The sequence below is a fragment of the Podarcis liolepis genome (assembly GCF_965112155.1).
Source record: "Podarcis liolepis genome assembly, chromosome: 12".
NCBI lineage: Eukaryota > Metazoa > Chordata > Lepidosauria > Squamata > Lacertidae > Podarcis > Podarcis liolepis.
The window spans coordinates 57,169,254-57,191,440 of NC_139563.1; the positions used below are offsets into that span (position 1 = coordinate 57,169,254).

General features: G+C 41.6%; 2 protein-coding genes across 8 annotated transcripts in view; one reads left to right on the forward strand and one right to left on the reverse strand.

The window, feature by feature from the left end:
• Positions 1–6,503, forward strand: part of STK17A (serine/threonine kinase 17a) — a 19,753-nt gene extending 13,250 nt beyond the window's left edge. For all 5 annotated transcript variants that reach the window (XM_083468854.1, XM_083468855.1, XM_083468853.1 and 2 more), the window contains 5 exons: positions 1,255–1,399; positions 1,725–1,851; positions 2,195–2,243; positions 2,334–2,510; positions 3,294–6,503. In XM_083468854.1, the coding sequence (XP_083324980.1) occupies positions 1,255–1,399; positions 1,725–1,851; positions 2,195–2,243; positions 2,334–2,510; positions 3,294–3,618 (823 nt within the window). In that variant the 3' untranslated portion in view covers positions 3,619–6,503. The remainder of the gene's footprint in view (positions 1–1,254; positions 1,400–1,724; positions 1,852–2,194; positions 2,244–2,333; positions 2,511–3,293) is intronic.
• Positions 3,401–22,187, reverse strand: part of COA1 (cytochrome c oxidase assembly factor 1) — a 25,528-nt gene continuing 6,741 nt past the window's right edge. The window contains exons 1-7 of one of the 3 annotated variants that reach the window (XM_083468914.1): positions 16,723–16,878; positions 13,698–13,753; positions 12,052–12,187; positions 11,757–11,860; positions 10,010–10,161; positions 8,753–8,829; positions 3,401–8,249 (exon numbers count right to left, since the gene is read on the reverse strand). In XM_083468914.1, the coding sequence (XP_083325040.1) occupies positions 8,153–8,249; positions 8,753–8,829; positions 10,010–10,161; positions 11,757–11,860; positions 12,052–12,071 (450 nt within the window). In that variant the 5' untranslated portion in view covers positions 12,072–12,187; positions 13,698–13,753; positions 16,723–16,878 and the 3' untranslated portion in view covers positions 3,401–8,152. Of the gene's footprint in view, positions 8,250–8,752; positions 8,830–10,009; positions 10,162–11,756; positions 11,861–12,051; positions 12,188–13,697; positions 13,754–16,722; positions 16,879–22,187 lie in introns of those variants that run through there. The other 2 variants (XM_083468915.1, XM_083468916.1) reach the window with 2 other exon arrangements.

The following is a 22,187-nucleotide window of genomic DNA, read 5'->3' on the forward strand; positions in this document are numbered from 1 at the left end:
TGTTTTGTTTGTTCTTTAATTACATCCTGCCTGTCTATGAAATGGTGCTCAAGAATGTTAACAGCAGTAAAATACATAGCAGAATGCACAATAAGACAGTTACACATGAATAAAAATATCCAATTTCTTTTTAATCATTTATTTTTAGTAATCGTAATTGCTGGATAAATAAATGACTGGCTGCAGTATTTGCACACCCCAACTAGGGCTGAGCAATACCTGGTTTTCGACATTGTGATATATCAACCAACGTTCAAAATTAGCTGTGTGCTGTGCTGTTGGGTGAATCGGGTATTTGGCAGGGTAGCACAGTAGCAAAATATGTGGGGGGTTTTCCTGCAGGGCTGCTTGGTCTGGTGGTGTTGTTTAGTCGTATCCGACTCTTCGTGACCCCATGGACCAGAGCACGCCAGGCACTCCTGTCTTTCACTGCCTCCCACAGTTTGGTCAAACTCATGTTTGTATCTTCGAGAACACTGTCCCACCATCTCGTCCTCTGTCGTCCCCTTCTCCTTGTGCCCTCCATCTTTCCCAACATCAGGGTCTTTTCCAGGGAGTCTTCTCTTCTCATGAGGTGGCCAAAGTACTGGAGCCTCAGCTTCATGATCTGCCCTTCCAGTGAGCACTCAGGGCTGATTTCCTTAAGAATGGATCGGTTTGTTCTTCTTGCAGTCCATGGGACTCTCAAGAGTCTCCTCCAGCACCATAATTCAAAAGCATCCATTCTTCGGCGATCAGCCTTCTTTATGGTCCAGCCAGGTCTGGTAGCGGGCAGCAAAAAATAATAATAGTGCCTAGACATTTTCTTTTGGCGCTCACAGTTTTGGGACTGGATCAGTAAAAGAGAAGCTAGTCCTGATGCTGTGGAATTATTTTTTTGATTCTGTCTATATTCAGATGACTTTTCTCAAAATCATAACACTAACTGAGCCAAGCCATGGATTAACCTTGGGGTAGCACAGCAGCAGAAAGAGTAGGGAAGGAGCAAAGCATCCATTATTTTTCATCTTGAGTACCAGTACACTTGCTCTTTCATGCTTAGTCATGGTTTTGCTTAGCAATTCATTTGGACTAGGTCACTGAATGGCTAGGTAGGTTACCAGAATACTGAAAAGCTGTTTATTTACCAGTTAGACCTATTTAAGGCAAGCATACACATTTCGCATACTGTGTGAGCAATAAGGCTATTGGAGTGAATTGTTGGGTATTATTTCTCTTCTCTAGAAAAGTTTAAATATATCTGTTTTTCCTCAGTGCTGCTGGAGGAGAAATATTTGACCAGTGTGTAGCTGAAAGAGATGATGCCTTCAAGGAAAAAGAGGTTAAGCGTCTCATGAGGCAAATTTTAGAAGGTGTTTCATTTTTGCATCGAAATAATGTAGTTCACCTTGACTTGAAGGTAAGATGTGGTTTAGAAGTATGGAGGCAGTATGAAGAACCAAATTTGTAGTTCAGAGTGGGGGACCATTTCCAGAACCTGCCCCCCCCCACCCTATGGACCATTTTAGACAGGGCGGTGGTCACCCAGCCATCAGTTTACATCGTGTCAGCTGCTCACATCTAAGTTTGGGCAGAGAATTAAAAGGCAGCAAGCAGCAAAGCCTACTGCAGTTCAAAGAGCAGACACAGGCTTACCTGTTATCTTGGTGTTGTAGCAAATTTGAAGCCATTAGGACTGCTGTGGATTTCTTAATAGATTCTGCTAATACTACCTTTATTTTCAGCCCCAGAATATTCTGCTAACCAGTGAATCACCACTGGGAGATGTTAGAATAGTTGACTTTGGCCTCTCCAGAGTAATGAAGAATAGTGAAGAACTAAGAGAAATTATGGGAACACCTGAGTATGTGGGTAAGTTCTTAGCAAGTCGCTAATGTGATAATGGGTAAGCAGTAATGGGGTAATCCAAATATTTGGATTAAAGTATCAGTCATAGTTTCAAAAATGCATGTTCTCTTCAAAGACCTGGTAATTAAGTTGTGGCAGCGATTCAGAATATCCAAGAACACACTTTAAGAAACATATACAGAATTAGTGCAAGCTACCTTTATTAGTTCTCAAGCTTCTGATACCATCATTGGTAAAAGCTACAGAAGTAGATTGATGATTCTATACTACTGGCATCTGTATCTTAAATTGTTCACATTTTTAGTAGAATGCATAGCAACCAGCTCTATTTTCCCCCCTACAATAGCTCCAGAAATTCTGAGTTATGATCCAATCAGCACTGCAACAGATATGTGGTAAGGAGAGCTCTTTATTGAATAGTTGTTTTGTAAACTGCAAGTTTTCCTCTTAAGAAGCTTATGTGTGTTACTTTTATTTTATTTTAGGAGCATTGGAGTGCTAGCATATGTTATGCTCACAGGAGTATCACCTTTCTTGGGAAATGATAAACAGGAAACATTCTTAAATATATCTCAGATGAATGTTAATTACTCTGAGGATTTTGACCTTATATCTGAATTTGCTGTGGATTTCATCAAATCTCTTCTGGTTAAAAAGCCTGAGTAAGTTATATTTAAAAGTTTTTTGCTTCATTGCTTTAAACCATACAAGGCACAAACAAAATTCAGTCCAGTTGAAACACTGCTGGTTTATGAAGCCATGGTTATGGAAGCCAGGTGTGTGCATTGGTCCCGTGGGCTACTTCCATAAGATGGGGAACTCTGGTTTAATGGCAGCTAACTAACTACGGTATTAAACCAGGATCCTAATATTAATAAACCATGATCTATGAAGGTGGCAGCATTAACATTCAAACCAGGCCATTGACGTTGATTAATTTTTTTGCAGATTACCCACAGTAGCATGGGCCACATTGTTCCTGATACAGGACAGATCTCTATCATTTGACAATTTCTCACTTTTTTATGTACTATAAGGTCTGAGTTCTTCATAAAAGTATGCTTCCATAAATTTATTGAGGTATTCTATGAATTTTAAACATTGAAGTAATCAATGTCTTTGAATTAAAGAAGTTTTCCCGGCTTTTAAAATGTATGAGGTAGACCTGAGCCTGCCCTCTGTACAAAGCATACTATAAGCAAGTAATTAATGCAACATCTTTTTCACTGCATGGGGACTATTATGAAAAAGGTTAAACGTGGCTTTGACAAGATGGAACTGCCAAATTTGCATCTGAATGCATGTTAAGCACAGATCAGTTTAATGATGAATCTCTAGTGGGAGGAAACTGTTGACATAATGGATAATGTGTTCTGAACTGGATTTTTAGCATTTCATCCTTTTGACCAGTCTTTTTGAGCAAGTGTTCCCTCTTTTCTGTCTAGGGAACGGGCAACAGCAGATGAATGTTTGGTACATTCTTGGCTAGCACAAATGGATGTTCCTGATACTATATACTGGATAAAGAACACAGAGGAAGCAAACACTGTTATTGTAAATGAAGAAGCTTTTACTTCTGAAAATTCTACAGATGGAGAAAAAACAGAAGAGTCATTAGTGTCAGAAGAGCTAATTGTAGTAGCTTCATATACACTGGGCCAATGTAGGCAATCGGAAAAAGATAAAATTGTTGAACAGAAGACCATTTCCAAGCGCTTTAAATTTGAAGAACCATTGCTGCAAGAAATACCTGGAGAATTTATTTACTGAATTGCAACTTGTTTCTGCTCTTTTGAGATCTTGAAACATTAACTTGGGAGACCAATTTATGTATTGCCAAATGTACGTTTATATGCAAATACATTTCTTGATAAAGTAGGATTCAAAAGTCAATAAGAAAACTGTGCCAAACATCTTAATTTTTGTGGAAGTGGTATGTGTATGCTTACCTTAATTGGTCAGGCAGCATTGCAGGATGACACCCACCACGATCTGGCAGCGGACTGTGTCTCGAGGGGTTTTCTCCAACTGGCATGATGAAAATTGAGTCGTTGCACTGGCGGGGGAAGCGGATCGCAGCCTTCCCAAAATTGGCCCGTCATGGCAGGCTGCTTGGCTAGCTGGTCCACCTCTGGGGTACTTCACTTGGGCCAGTTTTCCACCTCCTTGGTATGGCACCAAAAAGAATTTGGACATGCAGCCACAGAGTTGGGCATGTGTGCTTGCTTTTTCATCTTCCTGGGCTGCCGACTTGGCTTAACACCCAGTGTCCAGATTACGTGGCTGGGCCACAGGAGTATGTGTTGGGAACAACTTACGCCTTTCCTATCCTCTAGAATGAAAGCCTGTTGTCTAGATCTGTTAGTCATCCAGCTGGGCAAAAATGACCTGGACCCATGGAAAGGCGCATAGACCTGATTTTGGCCATCGTGGATAACCTCAAGGCTCTAAATGAACTCTACCCTAAAATGGCCATATGCTGGTCTGAGTTGCTAGAGGCACATCAGTGGTGGCATATTCTGAAACTCGCTAAGATTACCAAGGCAAGGAAGGTGGTAAACTGTGCAGTGGTGCACAGAATTGAGGCAACTGGCAGAAGGGTGATTTGTCACCCAGACATCACTTTTGACAAAGATGTGCTTTTCAGGCATGATGGTGTGCACCTGTCAGGCATGGGTAATGATGTCTCAAATGCTCTCAAAATATCATTGAGGGCCTTAGGTCCTGGTTGCAGATGTAGGGGTTTTTGCAACCAGCCAAGTTTGGCTTGAGTGGTGGTTTAGGCATTGGGTAAGCCTTTGTCTTTGGTGGAGAGGGGGGTGTACCCTCTGCCTGCTCCTCCAGTATTCAGGGGTGACCCCTTAAAGGGATCTGGTACATCTCTCCAGAAGCCCAGGCTGGGGCTAGGGCCATAGCATCCTCAAGGCGGCAGCGCTGCAGGGGATTCCTACTTGATGTGTGTCATAGGACCTCTTTGCCTAGGGATGACCCCTAACAGGTATACCCCAGCAGGCGTGCTGGTAGTTCAGTGGTTATACCCCATGCATATGCTAAACCTCTACATCTGTAACCAGTAAGGTTGTGGCCCAATTTTACCCTAAGCAATGTTGTCCTGTTTATTCGGGTGATGGGTGTGAGGGGAGGGGTGCCTGCGCCATGCAAGTTAAATGTCCTTACAGAAAAAAACAGAAAGCAGCAGTTCTTTTTTCTTCTCCTGTTGGTATGTGTAAAGCTTTTGTACTATATCCTGTGTTTTAACTATTCATGGTTGGGGTTGCTGTCCCAGTGCAAGTGACCATTGATAAGTATCCCACTTGTTTGGACAAGCTGATAAACATTGATTTTCACCAAGTGCAGCAAAGTACCAAAATATAGTTACGCCCAAATTCTAAGTTGCTATTAGATGTAGCTATAGACTAACCCAAAGTCCTGAACCACTGTGCTGGGCAGGATTTGGATGTGGCAGACGTCCCTCTGCTGGGCTTTGCTGGGCCTACTGAAATGGTGGGTGGTACAACTGCAGGCTGTAGCCAGTAGTAGAACCTCCAAAATGAGCTGGCTCTTGGGTAGGGAGGGAGTGGAGCTGGTGAAAATAAGCACAACTGCCCCTCCCATTACTTCTCCCCTGGCCAGCATGAGCCGCAGAGCTTTGGATGCGGTGGTAGCCCCACTATTCCACCTAGCCTGCTCCTCCTAGCTGAGAGTTAGGATTGCTCCATAAGCTGGTTTCTTTTCTTTATGCTGGTTTAAGTCGTCTATCGCAGAGCATAAACTTTTATCATTGTTTCCAGCACAAATTAAAAAGGCAAATTTTCAAGTGCTGTGTGTGTCTGTCCCATTACCTTTCAGTTTGCATTGTACAGTACTAAACTTGGTAAAATATTTGAGTTTTTAAATGTACTTCTAACAAGGCCAGCTTGATCTTGGTTGGCTGCTTGGAGACTTTGCTGTACTCTGTTATATTAACTTGCTGTGCTTTAAGGTTGGCTTTGTGCAGTTCACAAATTGTTGCAAGTTTGTATAATGATGTGGAAGTCTAATGTAAGTTATAAGCAAAATTTAAGTAACTCTGTATTGGAAAAAGTAGCTAATACGTAGGGATGCCAATTAATTCCACAAGCGTAATACTGTCAATCTGAAATGTTACAGTACAAAAATTAACCTTACGGAAAATGTAAATAAGTGCCTGTATAAAGTAGGAAGGGGAAATTCTCCAAATGTAGAAAAAGGGATTCTGGGCTCTGGTTCCTGTAGCTGCAGTTCATAATGTTCTGAAATGAGTTGTCCTTTCTCATAAGCTATGGTGCTTTTCTTACAGGAACTACTGAATTTCTGAGAAGCAACACATGGGTTTAGCTGGATCAATTGCAAATTACCACCTCTAGGTATCAGATACCTGGGATGGCAGAGTTAAATTAGATTATGATCAACTCCTTCTAAGTACTCTATAGTTATCTAAGGGAAAGGTGAAATGAGATCCAAAGCAAAATTAGTCAGACCAATTTAAGTTATAGTAATGTAAAGAAGTGCTGTGCCTTTAAATATTTCTGAAAACTCCTGGCAGATGTATGCTTACTGTGTGCCTTTAAACACACAAGATCGGTTGGCAAATGTGAAACCATTTGCTTTAATGTAATAAACTGGTTTTTCCTGTTCTTTGATTATGTTTTTTAGCACTTACCTACTGTAACATTACATTTTTAAAAAATGTAATAAACTCCACAAGTCTTAGGAAGCCCTTAATTCAAGTGGTTTTCTGTTCCTCATAAGTGCTAAAGCGAAGTAGCTGGAATCCCAAAGCTTTGCCATCAAGTATTGTAGCTGGAGTATTAATGGCTTCATTGCCTGTTCTTTGCCTTTCGAAAACCATTGCCACCTTCTGATAGCTGACTGGAGCATTTGTTTCAGCAGTGTCCAGTGTCTACTAAAAAGCAAATGTTACACTGTGCAGGTAGGAGACAGCCCTTTATTTTCCATGAAGTTCAGTTGAAGTCTGAGAGTAGTCCAGAACAACTCTGAAACAGGTTGAGGTTTGCAACTGCTGCCACAAGTCAATAGAGAAATCTGTTTTCATTTAGTGTGGTGCTATATCAGAAGAGGGTTACTTTGTCGTAATTGCTTTTCTTCTGTCAACACACCAGTAGGAATTCAGATAAAAGCTGCATTTCTTTCCTTGAACTCTCTAGAATTCAACTTGTTTCCCTGACTTCAGCATGTTATTTTAAATTCTGTTAGCATATTGAATATTCAACAGCTGAATCAGTTTATTTGCTCTACACAAGCACTGCCTTCTCTTTGTAGCTAGAAATTATTCTATGACCATTGGGCTTAATCAGCTCATGATGCAAGGAATAACACAAAGTGCTACTAATGGAAGTAGATGAATGACAGTGAAATGTCCACTTGCCATCCATTCCTTAAACATCAGTCTAATTAACAATGAGAGCAATATCTAGTCATTTGGAAAACGTATGTGACATCTTTATTTGTTCACACTCTGTAATATATTCAAATATTAAGGTGGTTAATAAATGAGTTCACCTTTGTGAAACTTTTAAACTCCTCCCCCCCCCAAGGCAGCATCTTTTGTTGGCAGCTTTTTTTCTAACAGTAAAGGGATAGTGGCATGTACTTTATGAAATAGCATGTGCTTTGTGAATTAGTGTAGGATTAAGGTGGCATGCACTCTTGAAGTAGCAATATGTTGGCAACAAATCAGTTAGCTTATTTTTTTGAGTTAGGCTTTGCTTCCAGGGGCCATTTGTATGGGATGGTGCTATACTGTCCTTAATGTTACTTATAAAGCAAGTGTGGGGAGCTTTTGGTCTTCCAAGCCCAGAAAGCATGGCCTAATGGCCAGGGGTGATGAGAATTGAATGTTCAGCAACACCTGGAGAGCCAAAGGTGTATAACTCATCTGTTAAATACACATCAGCCTCCAGAACAGATATGAGTCTTATTCTGTCCTGTGTTCAAAAGGCTTTTATTATGTAACCAGAACCTAAAAGGCCAGAACTGGTTGTGCACAGGGAAACCCCCTACTATGCTACCTTGATAAAGTTGAAGAAACCTGTTGCTACAGGAAGCACCCAATATTTTTTGCGAAGGATAGCTTTTTGTCAAAAGCATGTTGAAAGCTAAAAGCTTTGGGTATGCCCTACGTGGTAGAACATCCTTCTACATAAGAGCAGACCCTTGTGGATGTCCAAACAAGCCTTTTGGCTCCCAACTAGCATTTAAAACTTTTACTTGTGACAACACAAATCACTCCCCCCCCCCCCCGAAGTCTTGAACTTTTTGATTTTTACATCTCCTGCTGAGAAGCATCCTTCTGTGACGATAGGTAGACTGGAACACTTTGGCCATTACGGAGCTGCAGTGTGACTTCTTGCAGATGCCAGCTATCCAACCACAGAAAGATGGGGGAAGAAATCCAGTAATTAGAATAAGTTTGCTAATGTAGTATTTTCTTAACATCACAATGACATCAAAAGGCTTGGGAAATGCTACCATTAAGGAACTAGGGGTGGGCGATAACAGCTTTTCAACATCGTGATGTATCACCAGTCAAACATTGCAATATAGTGATACCTTGCAATGTTGAAAAGCAGAGGGAGGAACAAGCTTCATTGGCCCCAGCCCTGTGAAGCACCAGGCTGAAACACTCTAACATTACCATATTATTCCAACCAGAATTTGCTTCCAAACTGATAGAAGAAATTATCTTGGTGGAAGCACCTAATAGCAATTCAGCTGACACCTTGGCTTAATTTATGCATGTAGATCAGTCTACTGGCAATGCAACTGCATCTATGGCTGAACTGCAACCTGTTTCACAAAGGTAACTTTTTGTAAATGGCACTTAGTCCATACTTGATGCACTTAATAATCTCCTAGCACACACCTGTTGAGGGTGAAGTCCTTCTCTGAACAGACATGAAGATAACCAGCTGACTTTGTTCCAGATACTGGTATCCTTAACTGTAAATGCAAAAGTCAAATTCTTATGATTTTTTGTTAAATACATCCCCCACCCACACACAGAGAAGTAAGTCAAACAAAGCAAAATTCATATTTAATAACTTACAACTCAGAACAGAATTTAAATTATCCATTGTCTTGAAGTTCCAAATTATATCAGGATGACAACCATCCAGGCATTTAACTAAGCACAACAAGCCATTTATCCTTTGCACATTCATACAAATAATTCCTTATTAGGTCACACATAAGCTTAAGTCTTTACTGCAGAAGAATGGGCGAATCCAATCTAGGTTTTTCGTAGCTGTTGAAAGCTCTGCTTGTTCCATTAGGACAGTTTGGGAGACCTGTGACCTTCCAGAAATTAAGACTCCCAACTCCCATCATCCCCAGCCAACATGAGCAACAACCACTGATGATGGGAGTTGTAGTCTGGAAATATCTGAAGGGCCACTGATCCTCCCCTACCCCCCTTGGTGTAGTACAATCTGCACTCAATTTGGTTATTATCTTGCTAGACTGCTAGTTGTGTGTGTGACTAGGGAGTCCGTCTAAGGGTACTCATTCCCATTTGCGGACACATCCAACAGAGACTATATTAGCATAATACAAACTGCCTGGGTTAGACATTGGCCTGTCTAACCCAATACCATGTAAGTCAAATGGCACAGCTCCCCCAAGACCTGCAGAAGATATTCTAATAATAGAAAGCCTGCTTCAACAACAACAAGAAGAAGATTATGTTGGAGATTGAATCTGGGACATTTTGCATGAAAAGTACATATTCTGGTACTAGGCTACAAACCAGTCCCCAGCACTGAAGCACTACTTCATCATATGCACATTCAGCTCTCTGCTGCTGGGCAAATTCTTTGATAAATCCAGACTTTTAAGTAAAGCTGATGTATAAGATCTGCACCAAGTTGATGTGGTTACTGTTTATTAGACAAGGCTGATTTAAAGCAGATAGGTTATGAGAAAATGTGTAGATTGAAATAGTGTCTTAATGGTATATGGAATCCTAGCCTATTAACATTGCAGCATAATAATTTTATGCTGAGATAGCTGATGGCACGGCAGACAACATCTTCAAACATATTCTAAGAAATCCTGTGGTCAAGCTATAATGTAGAGCACTCCTCCCCATTGCTTCTCTTCTCTCACATTCAGCTGGTATTACCTGAGCTCTTGACATGTCAACACAGTTGGTCTTGTCAGTCAGCCTGATGTAATGTACTTTGACAGGAGGAGCACCCAGTGCCTCCAGGGCGGCTGAGTCTTTGTGAAGCTGCTCAAGAGCCTGCTGATAGTACTGTGTTCTGGCAAAATTCTCTGGAGCAAGGAGAAGAGACATAATTAAGTTATTGTATTAATATTAAACAGAAATGGAATAGTGATAAATATTAATCAGAGAGAGAATGGTGTCTAATTGCCTTGACAGGTACCAAAGCCACAGTGGCCATAGCACTGTGCCCTTTCTACTTTTATCTACAGATAACCTAAATTTGAAGGTTTCCTTGTTATTTCAAAATATATAATCAAAGACGACAGATGACTGCAGTTATACTTACTCATTCCAAATGTGTAAGGCCTGTTTAAAACGTATGTACATGGCCTACACAAGTAACATTGATACTGGGAGCTATGCCTGGAACAGCCAGCGTTATCCAAAAACCACTGGGGAGTCTGAGAAAACCAGCCTCTTGTGCAGGTGAAGATAATTCTACTGGTACAAATCATGACTATATTCCACCCACTGCCAATAGCATTCCCAGCCACAAAGTGCATTAGTCTTTTCTAATAATTTTTACAGACAGGTCTGTGTAATGTCACATTTCTAAGATACTGAAGAGAAGGGGTAAAATGTGACACTTGGTGCAAAATTAAGCTTCTCAAGTGTGTTTGCTTTCTTTCCTTTTTTTAGTACAAGTTTCTGGTTATAGCTGTGAATGCTTCCTTGAAAGAGTGTGGTCAATGACTGTTGAAATTTCAGAAGCACAAATGAAAGCCAGTAGTTGAATAATATTTCCAGAGGATAAGAGCAGCATTTTAACACTGCATAAGATTGTCTGCTGCTCCCAGTGATGGGAAAATTCAATAAATTATACAAAATAGTAAACATTGCAGAATATGCAAAATAAGAGCAATTACATAAAGTTGCTTAATTTTTACAAGTTGAACTCAACATTTGGGGCACAAAATTTAGGTCGCATGGTTGTAGACTTTTGTTTGTTTTTAGCACTGTTACTGTATAAAGAGCATAAAATTGACTTGAAAGTTTAAGGGGTCAAGTCATATTATTTCCACTACCACCCCTGTCTCTAAACAGTAACATAGGAAACCATCTTATACCAAATTAGACCTTAGTCCAACAAACTTAGTGTTGTCTACACTGGTTTGCAGAAGCTCTCCCAAGATTTCAGAAAGGAGTTTTTCCTGTCATTCCTGCAAGCGACAGGGATTGCATCTGGGTTGCTTTGCACTCCACCACTCGGCCACACACCTTCCTATTAATGATTATATATAGCAGGGAACCTGCAGCCCTCCAGATATTGTTGGACCACAACTCCCACCCCATACACCCCTGCCCACTGGCCATGCTGGCTAGACCTGATGGGAGTTGGAGTCCAACAATATCTGAAGGCCACAGATCCCTTACCCCTGTTTTAGATGTACTGAAGATGACAGACAGGGATACTACTTCAGAAGACTACTTTATGTACAATTGCTTTGCAAGCAGAAAACTAGCACTGAAGGGAGGAACGTTCTTCTCTAGTAACTACTGGTTTTCTATTCACAGAATTTTTAGCATGCTGGAAATTCAAAGATGTGGTTTGCAACTTGCATTCTACCAACCCAATGCTCTTCCATCTCATTCTGCTGAACGTGTGGATCAGGGTTAACTTGCTAACTGTGATGAAACTTACTTTGTATGTAGTAATACATAAGAGCACTTCCTCCACCAGACACAACTGCCAGATAAAGAGCCATTTGCTGAAGTTTTCTCAAGGATGCTGGCATGTTTTGTTCCCTAAGGGGAAAGAAGGAGTGGAAATAGATTTATTGTATATTAGCAAAACAAGGGAATGTTGCCAAAGCCCTTTCAATATTCCAGCAAAATAGGCCTGAATGAAAGCCCTACATGTATCATTCAAGGATTTTTGAGGGCCCCATGGTTCACTCAGATGATATATAGATGAGAATTGAGCAGGGGCTGCTCACCTCAGCCTGAATATGTTCATCTGTTTCTTTTAGGGATGCTGCTGCTTCCTTCACTAATTGCCAAGCAGAAAATAACTCGTTTGGTGCAGCCAGCAGCCAGAAAAGCAGCGTATTGTTCTGCAGGTTCCCATAACTGCTAAATAAAACACAGGGGAGTATTATTCAGGTTTTAGGGGGGCTAGTGAAATGTCACCCTGAAGTAAAGAAAGTAAACCTTATGAGTGAATTTTGCTAAGGTGTGGGGAGGGGTAAGTAAGCCAAGTGTCCAGTAAGTCCACAGTTGCCACACTTTAGCAGCTTTCACTTGCATGTGCACAGACACAAGGCAGAAGTGAAAAACAGGAAGGTTTTGCAATGGTCTCTCCCCTCATCCTTTTAGTCTTCTGTCCTGCCCTTTTCATGTGGACCACATATTTGTCATTTTGTTCTGTCATGCAGACAGATGACAAATACACAGTGAAAGTAAAAGGGCATGAGTCTGACTAGCAGAGAATACCATTAAACAGCTGAGTACAGGAAGTTACAGCTGTTCCTTTGTTTAACAGCTTACTGTGTTATTTGTATGAAAGGCTCTTATCCACCTCTGTGCAGTATGTAAACAAGCAGGACAACTATGAAAGTTGTAAATATTTTCAGTGATTTATGCGTATAAATCACAGGAATCCAAGTAGCAGAGTGAACAAGGCACACTGTCCTTTATTTAGCTCTCCTTTAAGCAGAGACCTGTGGCCCACCAGCTGCTGCTAGACTACATCTCCCATCAACCCCGGCCAACGTGGCCAATGGTCAGAGATGGGAGTTGTGGTCCAGCAACATCTGGAGGGCCGCAGGTTCTGCCAACCCTGCCTTTCAGGGTAAATGCATGCTGTTTATAAGTAATCATTTACCAAAAAACTCCCACCATAAGCACAGCATAATTGAAACAGATTTATAAACTACCATCTCTAGATGAATCATAGTACCACTCTGCATCTGAGGCTATGTGGACAGTCCCAATTAAATTGGAAAGAGTCACAGGATCAGCCACACCTATGTGACTGCAATATTCAGGACACTCCACAGCAGAAGCTTTGTCTGCATAAACCACACTGAGATGGAATTAACTGCAACTCTCATTAGCTTTGATTGGGCTTGCCTAAAAATATTCACAATAGATGATGCCCCATGTTCCAAATAACAGCGCCCTGGTCTGTTGAAGGGGGACAGCTGTTTACAGGAGAGAAGTCCCTCAAGTCAGATGTTTCTTCATCTGGCGAGTTCTACCTTGCGTGAGTGGAATAAGAGGAAACACTACTAGTACATAAACATAACAATCCTTTCTCCTTCAGAATATCTTGGGGGAATGAAGGATACAAAAGCACCCCTAACTAGAATTTAACTTTCATAGAATCATAGAGTTGGAAGAGACCACAAGGGCCATCGAGTCCAACCCCCTGCCAAGCAGGAAACACCACCAGAGCACTCCTGACATATGGTTGTCAAGCCTCTGCTTAAAGACCTCCAAAGAAGGAGACTCCACCACACTCCTTGGCAGCAAATTCCACTGTCAAACAGCTCTTACTGTCAGGAAGTTCTTCCTTTCTTCTGTGTGCAGCAAGCGGCAGGGTGTACAAAAGGACAGAAGCCTATCATGATGATGTGCCTACCTTTTTACATTCCTCCTTTACAGATTGTTTGATCTTCTTAGTAAAGAACAGCTAATCTGAAATGAAAACCAGGATTTTTCAGCTCCTCTGCAACAGTAATATCTCTGTTTCCTGTAGAAGAAGAAGTAGGAGCAGATGACAAGACCTAACTACTACTTTGGGAGCCAGAAACATCTCTGCTTCTGGATCTTGTAGTCAAGATCACGTGTATATTCTGAAACATCTGCCCCTCATTTTTTATTCTGCGTATTCCCTCTTCCAGTCTCCCTTCTCTATCTTGTCATTTTTTGTCTTAGAAAGTTAAATCTTATTCATTCATAATTGACTCATGCAGGATGGAGTCGGCAAAACATTTTCTTGAAGGGGAACAGAGGCACAGAAGAATGAAACAATTGGAGAGCACAGAGAAAAGTAATGGTAGCTTTGTGTGATAAGGAACCGAGGCCTTATCCTTCCCTCAGAAGGTTGTGGACTCTTTTTAAAGCAGAGGTTGGAAGGCTAGCAGTCATGGATGTTGAGATTCCTGTACTGCAAGGGGTTGGACTAGATGACCCTTGGGTTCCTTCCAACTCTATAATTCTTTGGTTCTAAGTAGCATTCCTCACACCCAAGAAGAGTCTGGGGAAGTTGGAAACAAGACATGAACTTAAGGAATCCTAATGTCATTGTAACAACTACATGCTAAAGAAATATATATTTGAACTGCCCTCTCTGTAAGTATCCTTTCCCTTGATGGAAACGGGTGCTTCCCACAGGTTTTCCGGCAGCCTTTGTGGTACATCTACCTAAGTCTTTAACCCTTCTCCTCCTCATGCCTCTCTTCTCTACAGAAAGGCATCTGAGAAAAGAGTTCTTGCAGAGAAGTGCTAGAGATCCCCTAGGAAAGCAATCTCTGGAAAACACTCATTCAAGGGTCCGACTCCTTTTTTACTTGGTTCCAAAAAAACAACAACAGAGAAACACCCACATCCCAAATATCCTGTTTGTGTTTTGGCCTCCCGACTTCCTTCAAAGATGCTGACTAAATTCTTGCCTTCCCTCAGGCTGCCTCACCTATTCAAATCAGCCCCACCGAGATTATTTTGGCATCTTTGAAAGCAGTTTCTCTAAAGTGGATTTCAGCCTACGTAGGGCTACTGGAAACCTTAGTGATAGCTTTCTTAGAAAGTAAGGCTTCAGCAGAACTGCTGTCAAACATCTTATTAAATGTCACAATGGAAACTATTGGCCACTGATGTAGAAAATGGAAAACCATTTCCTTTCTTTAGTCCATATTGGTATCTTTCTCAGGTGACACTATTTGCATGTCTAACTTTGCTTGCTCATAAGAGAGTCATAAGAGAGTGTGTGAGACATCCTCACCTCCTAGTATGACGCCACATACTTGGTATGTTGCTTTCAGAAATAAGGCCTAGAAGTGCTATACAACATTTGTTTCTGAGTAAAATCAAAGGTTAGGAGTTGATAAACATTACTTGCTGGGGACTATTGACAACTTTGCGAAAAACAATGAAATCTCTCACTTTAAGAAACATTACAGGTTATTTTTGCCCATCTTACATATTGTTGCATGTCATCCCAATCTCTGCTTGGTGTGAGATTCCAGGGGTTCCAGACACCCAGAGTTTGTGTTTCCTTTGGGAATGAGGCACAGCAGAGACTCTGGTAGTTTTATGATATATGGTTTATTTACACATATATACCACCAGAGTCTAGGACGCTGGTGGCGCTGTGGGTTAAACCACAGAGCCTAGGACTTGCCAATCAGAAGGTCAGCGGTTCGAATCCCAGCGACAGGGTGAGCTCCCGTTGTTCGGTCCCTGCTCCTGCCAACCTAGCAGTTCGAAAGCATGTCAAAGTGCAAGTAGATAAATAGGTACTGTTCTGGCGGGAATGTAAACGGCATTTCCATGCGCTGCTCTGGCTCGCCAGAAGCGGCTTAGTCACGCTGGCCACATGACCCGCAAGCTGTATGCTGGCTCCCTCAGCCTGTGAAGCGAGATGAGCGCTGCAACCCCAGAGTCGTCCGCCACTGGACCTAATGGTCAGTTACCACCAGAGTCTACAATGGAGGGGTTCACAGCATTAACACCCCCAAGAGGGCCTTGCCTGTCCCATAGCCACAGCCTTGGATTCCAGCAGAAATCTGGCATGGCTCTCGGCTGCCTCACCTGCAGCCTGGCTTCTACCTTCAACTACACACAACTCAGCTCTCCAACTCTGGCCTTTCTGTTTCCCATTCTTTCCCCATTTAAAAGGCAGCTGCAGGAGAAAAGGATTTGGATCAGCGCCTGGAGGGAATTCTTTAAAAATCCTTTCTCCCCGTGCTGATTACTGGATTTGTGTGGAGGGAAATTTGCAGGCATTAAAAAACATCCACCACATGCTTGAAGGGCCCCTCAGTATTTTATGTGATTGGGCCAAAGTCATGGGGTGGGGACTATGATTGCTGCCCCTGCTAAGCAATAGGCCATGCTAAGCACTACAGGGGACTGGAGTAGATCAGAGAAACAAAGAAGGTGGAAGCAGGCAGTGGAGAACATTCACAGGCTCCTCCTTGCAAGAGAGACGGCTCTTAAACCATAGTCCTAGATTTAATTATTGTGTCACTGCTCCCAAGGATCCTTAGCAGGTTCAGCAAAACAGAATGGCCAACAACCATAAGTGACAGACATTTCCATGTGCTTGTTCTCTCACCTTCCCACCTTTCATTTGCCATTTCATGGCACCCTGTTTTTCAATTCCACTCGTTCAGACCATGTCGGTGGTACCTTTAGCATTTGGTTAAGATTAGCACTTACCCTTTCCGCCACACACACATATAATGCTGCCCAAACATACTTCCCCAAGTAGAAAAAGAAATTGAATATATAAAACTGGTTACTAATATTCACTCAGTCTATTGAGGTTTGTGCTGAATGTCCATCAGTTTTGATACTTGTGTAAGAATTAACCATTTAAAGCAGCCAAGCAAATTATCAGGCATGGTGGGTGGGAGGAGACCCTCACGATGTAAAACATTCACCTAGTTCTGATGCCCTTTCTGCCCCATCAGCTGGTCCTTCTTGATGCCATTTTTTCTCTTTCTTCTCCACACCGTGATTTGATCCAAACTGGTTTTCTGTTCACTGATGGACTTACTGCATCATGCTGACATCAACAAAAATCATGTGCATTGCCCTGGTGCTGGGGAGAAGCGGGAAGAAAAAGGCGACACCCAGGAGGATGTGTTTGCAAGCAGGATAAGACAGGAGGCACTTTTCAACTCTCGTCAAAACTAATACAAAATGAGGCTGCATTGAAACATTTTGTCTTGTTCATTCATTTCTAATGTTATATAATAATATTTAATATTTATCTAGTTTCAGCTTCTGACAATGAAAGAGAGCCAGTGTGGTGTAGTGGTTAAGAGCGGTAGCCTCATAATCTGGGGAACCGGGTTCGCGTCTCCGCTCCTCCACATGCAGCTGCTGGGTGACCTTGGGCCAGTCACACTTCTGTGAAGTCTCTCAGCCCCACTCACCTCACAGAGTGTTTGTTGTGGGGGAGGAAGGGAAAGGAGATTGTTAGCCGCTTTGAGACTCCTTAAAGGGAGTGAAAGGCGGGATATCAAATCCAAACTCTTCTTCTTTTTCTGACTATATTTGAAGTCCCGCAGGAATAATTTTTTTAAAAATGCAATAGATGTACCATGATGCTATTCAATCATTTAATAACAAATTCTACCATCTTGTGGTATTATTTTTCAGAATGGCACCTATGTTAACACTGCTGACCCTATGATTGCTCTTTGAGAACAATATTTCATCTACATACACCTGGATCTTAGTTGTCATTCTGGGGTCTGTTTTGGGGGGCTGTTGCAGTTTGGTGCTGCTTTGTCTTTTTAATCATCAGCTGTTCAGAACACTTGGAGATAAACACTGTTCTATATATACACATTAAAACTTTCTCATTTTAAATGAAATCCTCATGTAAAGCGCTGGGCCTCTCACTTCTTTATTTCTCATAAAAGAAGCAGCATTTCCAATGGTTCAGAGCTTGGTCACAGATGATCTGCTTAAGCCCAAATCCAGCATAAAAAGATAAATCGGTAATTTCCTCAACGTGGGTGACTGCAGTGAAGTGTTTTAGGTTCCTCATAAAATAAAAGTACTTTAAGTGCAGATGAGAAGCAAGGATGAGCAAAGGAATGCAAATCCCTGTTACATAATACTACTCTGAATTTTATTGCTGCTTGAAGGGGGAGGAAAATGAAAAGGTTAGACACTATAATAGTGGGGTGTGTTATAAAGAACAACAGTGCAATTATATCACTGTTGCTGCTTTAGAGCACTGAAGTTAATTCTAGTCACTGGTGAATCAATCACCATCTTCATGCTTCTTCAGACAGGCAAAGTGAAGCAAGCAAGTCCATCCCAGCACTCTGGAAGGCTAACAGGTTTCTTTTATGTCCCTTGTCCCTGGTTACTTCTATTTCATACATTATCTCATTACCGGACCAGTTTATAAGAAATGCTTTATCTACTTATCAGCCTAACCACAAAAACACATATGGTATTGGAAGGCTATATGGAGCACGTGGTCACAATGGGAATTGGCACAAAACCAAGGATCGACATAGTTATTGGGGGCAACACATTATGTCTGAGGCAGAGATATTCATGTGACTGAACTCTATGACATACACAGGGAATGGCCAATATATGCAGGGATACAATGAATAAAACACATTACAGAAACTGGCTTTCACTACTTATTAACAATTCCCAAAACCATGCATTGATTCATCTAGTCTTCCATTTGTTGGGTGGAAATTTACCCATGGGGTGAATAATCAAATAATCAGCTGGGTGCCTAAATTCAAAACGGGGAGCTAAACACATTCTCCAGCAGGAGAGAGTTCCCAGTAGCAGAGTTTAAACTCACAGAAGTTAAGCAGCAGCACAGGGTTAGGAATATAGGTTGTTAAAACTATTTTCGTACGTCATTTAGTTGCATACAGCACTCCCTGTTTTCTACCCCTCTTGCAATGAGCAGAAGTATGTTTAAAACATTTTATTTACAAAACATTCCAAAGGTCAGATTAATGCATTTATTCAGCAGCAACAAGGAGAACGCAGGCAAAATACTCTTGGGCAGTGCTTTTTTTCCTGGGGGGACGCAGGCGTACACATACCTCTAAACATTTTGTGAATCTAACTTTGGCCTCATTGAGGGGCAGTATTTCAATATGAGTAGGAAAATGAGAGTACCCCTAAACATTTTTAAGGAAACAAAGCACTGCTCTTGGGTATAAAATACAGAAAGATAACTTCAAACATGTTCTAAGCTTGGAGCAGGCTTAAGATACGTCCTCCCTGGCAGGTTACATGGCATGGAGAAACAGGAAACAGGAAGAGAAAAGCTTCACTTCCTCATCAGAAAAAGGGTGGCATGACCTAGCTGAGTCTAGGAATCCATCTCTATTACCTTAACCCCCTCATGAACTAACTAGCACTCATGCATGGTTGATTTTGATTGAAATTTCCCACACCATTGCTGCCAGATAGGTTTTCCAATTGAAATATGACCAGCAGGAGGAATACTGAGTTGCCAAAGGTCATCTGCTTAAGAGGACTGGCAACTTACATGAGAAGCATATAATAAAAAGTAATTATGCAACACTTAAAAAAACAACGAAGAGACAGAAGCATATTAAAATGTTGTAGTATTATATATTATCAAATTAGTCACACTCAGACCACATTATGACCAACACAACCAAAACCAAACAAAAAAAAAAAATCACTTTGCTACCTAATTTCTGATCTCCTACATATTTCCCCCTCAACATGAACTCAGTTACTTAAACTGAGGCCATAGTTCCTTTCCTAGTAATGAAAAAATTAACCTACCTCCCATATTTCCTATGCTTTACATATTAACATACATAATCAATTATAATCTTCCACTATCTGATTAAATCTTTGCTCTTTTCTCAAACTGAACAACTAGAATTCTAGCAGCAATTTAACAAATAGTTCCCTAATTTGGCATCGTGAACCCAGCTCCTCTAAATACACCAACACCACAAGCACAACAGATAATGGGATCTACCCAAAAGGAATTCACCAACATCACAAAGATAAAACTCTGCCGTACCAAATTCAGGTACCTAGTGATTCAAATAACCAGAAACCTCAACAAAATATACCTCCACAATTACAAGCCCCTGTAGTGACAAATCAACAGAAACTTGAGGAAATGGAACAACACCAACTTCACCCTCTCAGACAAAATAGCTATGATCAAAATGACCACCCTCCCAAAACTAACCTATTATTTATTCCAAACCATCCCAATCTGAATTCCCCAACTCCAGAAGTAGCAGAAAAAACTACACTCGTTTATTTTCTCACACAGAAAGCCAAGAATAAGCCCCAAATACCTGTACCTCCCTTCCTCAGAAGTCCAACCCTTCTGGACAGCAGCCCTATAAGAGATATGCAAAATAATCAGTGCTTTTAGGGGTACTCTCATTTTCCTTCTCATATTGAAATACTGCCCCTCAATGAGGCCAAACTTAGATTCACAAAATGTTTAGGGGTATGTGTCTCCCCAGAACAAAAGCACTGAAAATAACTAAACAGGTATTAGAACTCACCCCAGAACTGGCCCTACTGAACATCTTCTAAGATCATAGCGACCACTCACATTATACAGAGCTTATAACCCACCTTCTCTCAGCAGCCAGAAGCCTCACAGCTGGATACGGGAGAGACCTGTCAGGAGTAAACTTGAACCAATGGTATTTATTTGTATGGGAAATGGCCTTGCTAGAAAAGCTAACCAATAAACTGAAACTGACACGGGGACAAATAGAAGAGGACGCCTTCGCCTGGCTTCCCTTTATCACATACACAGCCCAGCAAGACAACAAGAGGAATCCACTGACAACATACAAACATGCCTCCTCCTCCTCCTCACAAATGCAAACAAACCCCACTGCAGACAACCACAGACAACCAACCACACCCTGCCACACCCCCAAGAAGATGCAATAATCGAACAGAAATACAGTGGGACCTTGGTTCTCGAACTTAATCTGTTCCGGGAGTCCCGTTTGACTTCCGAAACCATTCAAAAACCAAGGCACAGCTTCCAATTGGCTGCAGGAGTTTCCTGCAGTCAAGCAGAAGCCACGTCAGAGGTTCAGCTTCCAAAAAACACTTCTGGGTTTACGGCGTTCAGGAGCCAAGCCACTGTAGAACCAGGGTACCACTGTAAATGAATAGAGAAAGAACCTACCCAGATGACGCTGACACAAAACCCCACAGGTACACTATACAAAAGAATATAAGCCTCACCAACCCACCCCTCCTCTACCCCCTCTTCTTCCCCAACCTTATACAGTGGTACCTCAGGTTACATACGCTTCACGTTACAGACTCTGCAAACCCAGAAATAGTGCTTCAGGTTAAGCACTTTGCTTCAGGATAAGAACAGAAATTGGACTCCGGCGGTGCGCCGGCAGCAGGAGGCCCCATTAGCTAAAGTGGTGCTTCAGGTTAAGAACAGTTTCAGGTTAAGTATAGACCTCCAGAACGAATTAAGTACTTAACCTGAGGTACCACTGTACCGTACTCAACACTTAATTTCTCACAACAAATGTAACTTATCTGTAAGAAAGACTGTACAAGCTGAAAGAAAGAGACAAGGTATGTACTTTTGTAAATCAACAAAATCATTCATAAAATTATTATTATTAATAATAATAATAATTATTAGGATCATCCCCACAATTATTTTCATTACCAGATAAAATTTCACTCCATTTTTTTTTAAATTTAAGATTGCATCTAGTCTTGTATGCCTAGATCACCAGCAGTCAGGAGACACTTTGAGATATATTTGTTTTGGCCCCAATTCGCAATAATCCATTCCAAAATCCCTGATGTTGAAAGTTGGCAGCTCACCTTAGCCTACCTATTAGTTCATAGCTGAGCATTGATTTGAACTTGCCCCTTGGAGCTCCAAATCAGCTCTTCATCACCCTGTAAGACTACTTAGCACTAAAACTAGCTACGTTTGGCTGCAGATTAAAAGGTGTTGAAACACAGACACACATCTTTGATGTCCATCATCATATTTGACCACTTTATAGGATTTTTAACTTCTTGAATGTGGTCCATGGTTATTTATGCCCCCCTTTCCACCAAGGGGCTCAGGACAGGGTCCCTGGTTCTCTGCTCACCCCATTTTACCCTTGCAGCAAGCCTGCCAGGGAGGTTAGACTGAGAGGCAGGGAGCATCCCAAGGCCACTGGGTGAGCTTTCAGGGCCCCAAATAATGTACACATTGCTCTGAATCCATCACGTGAAGCGTGAGGGTGGTGGGGAGGTGGCCTGGATCTAAAGACATGATATGTTGATCTGATTTTTCTGCTGTGGGCTTAATTCACTCCAAGGGATTTACATTTTGGTTGTGTGCCTGCATTTATATAGCTAA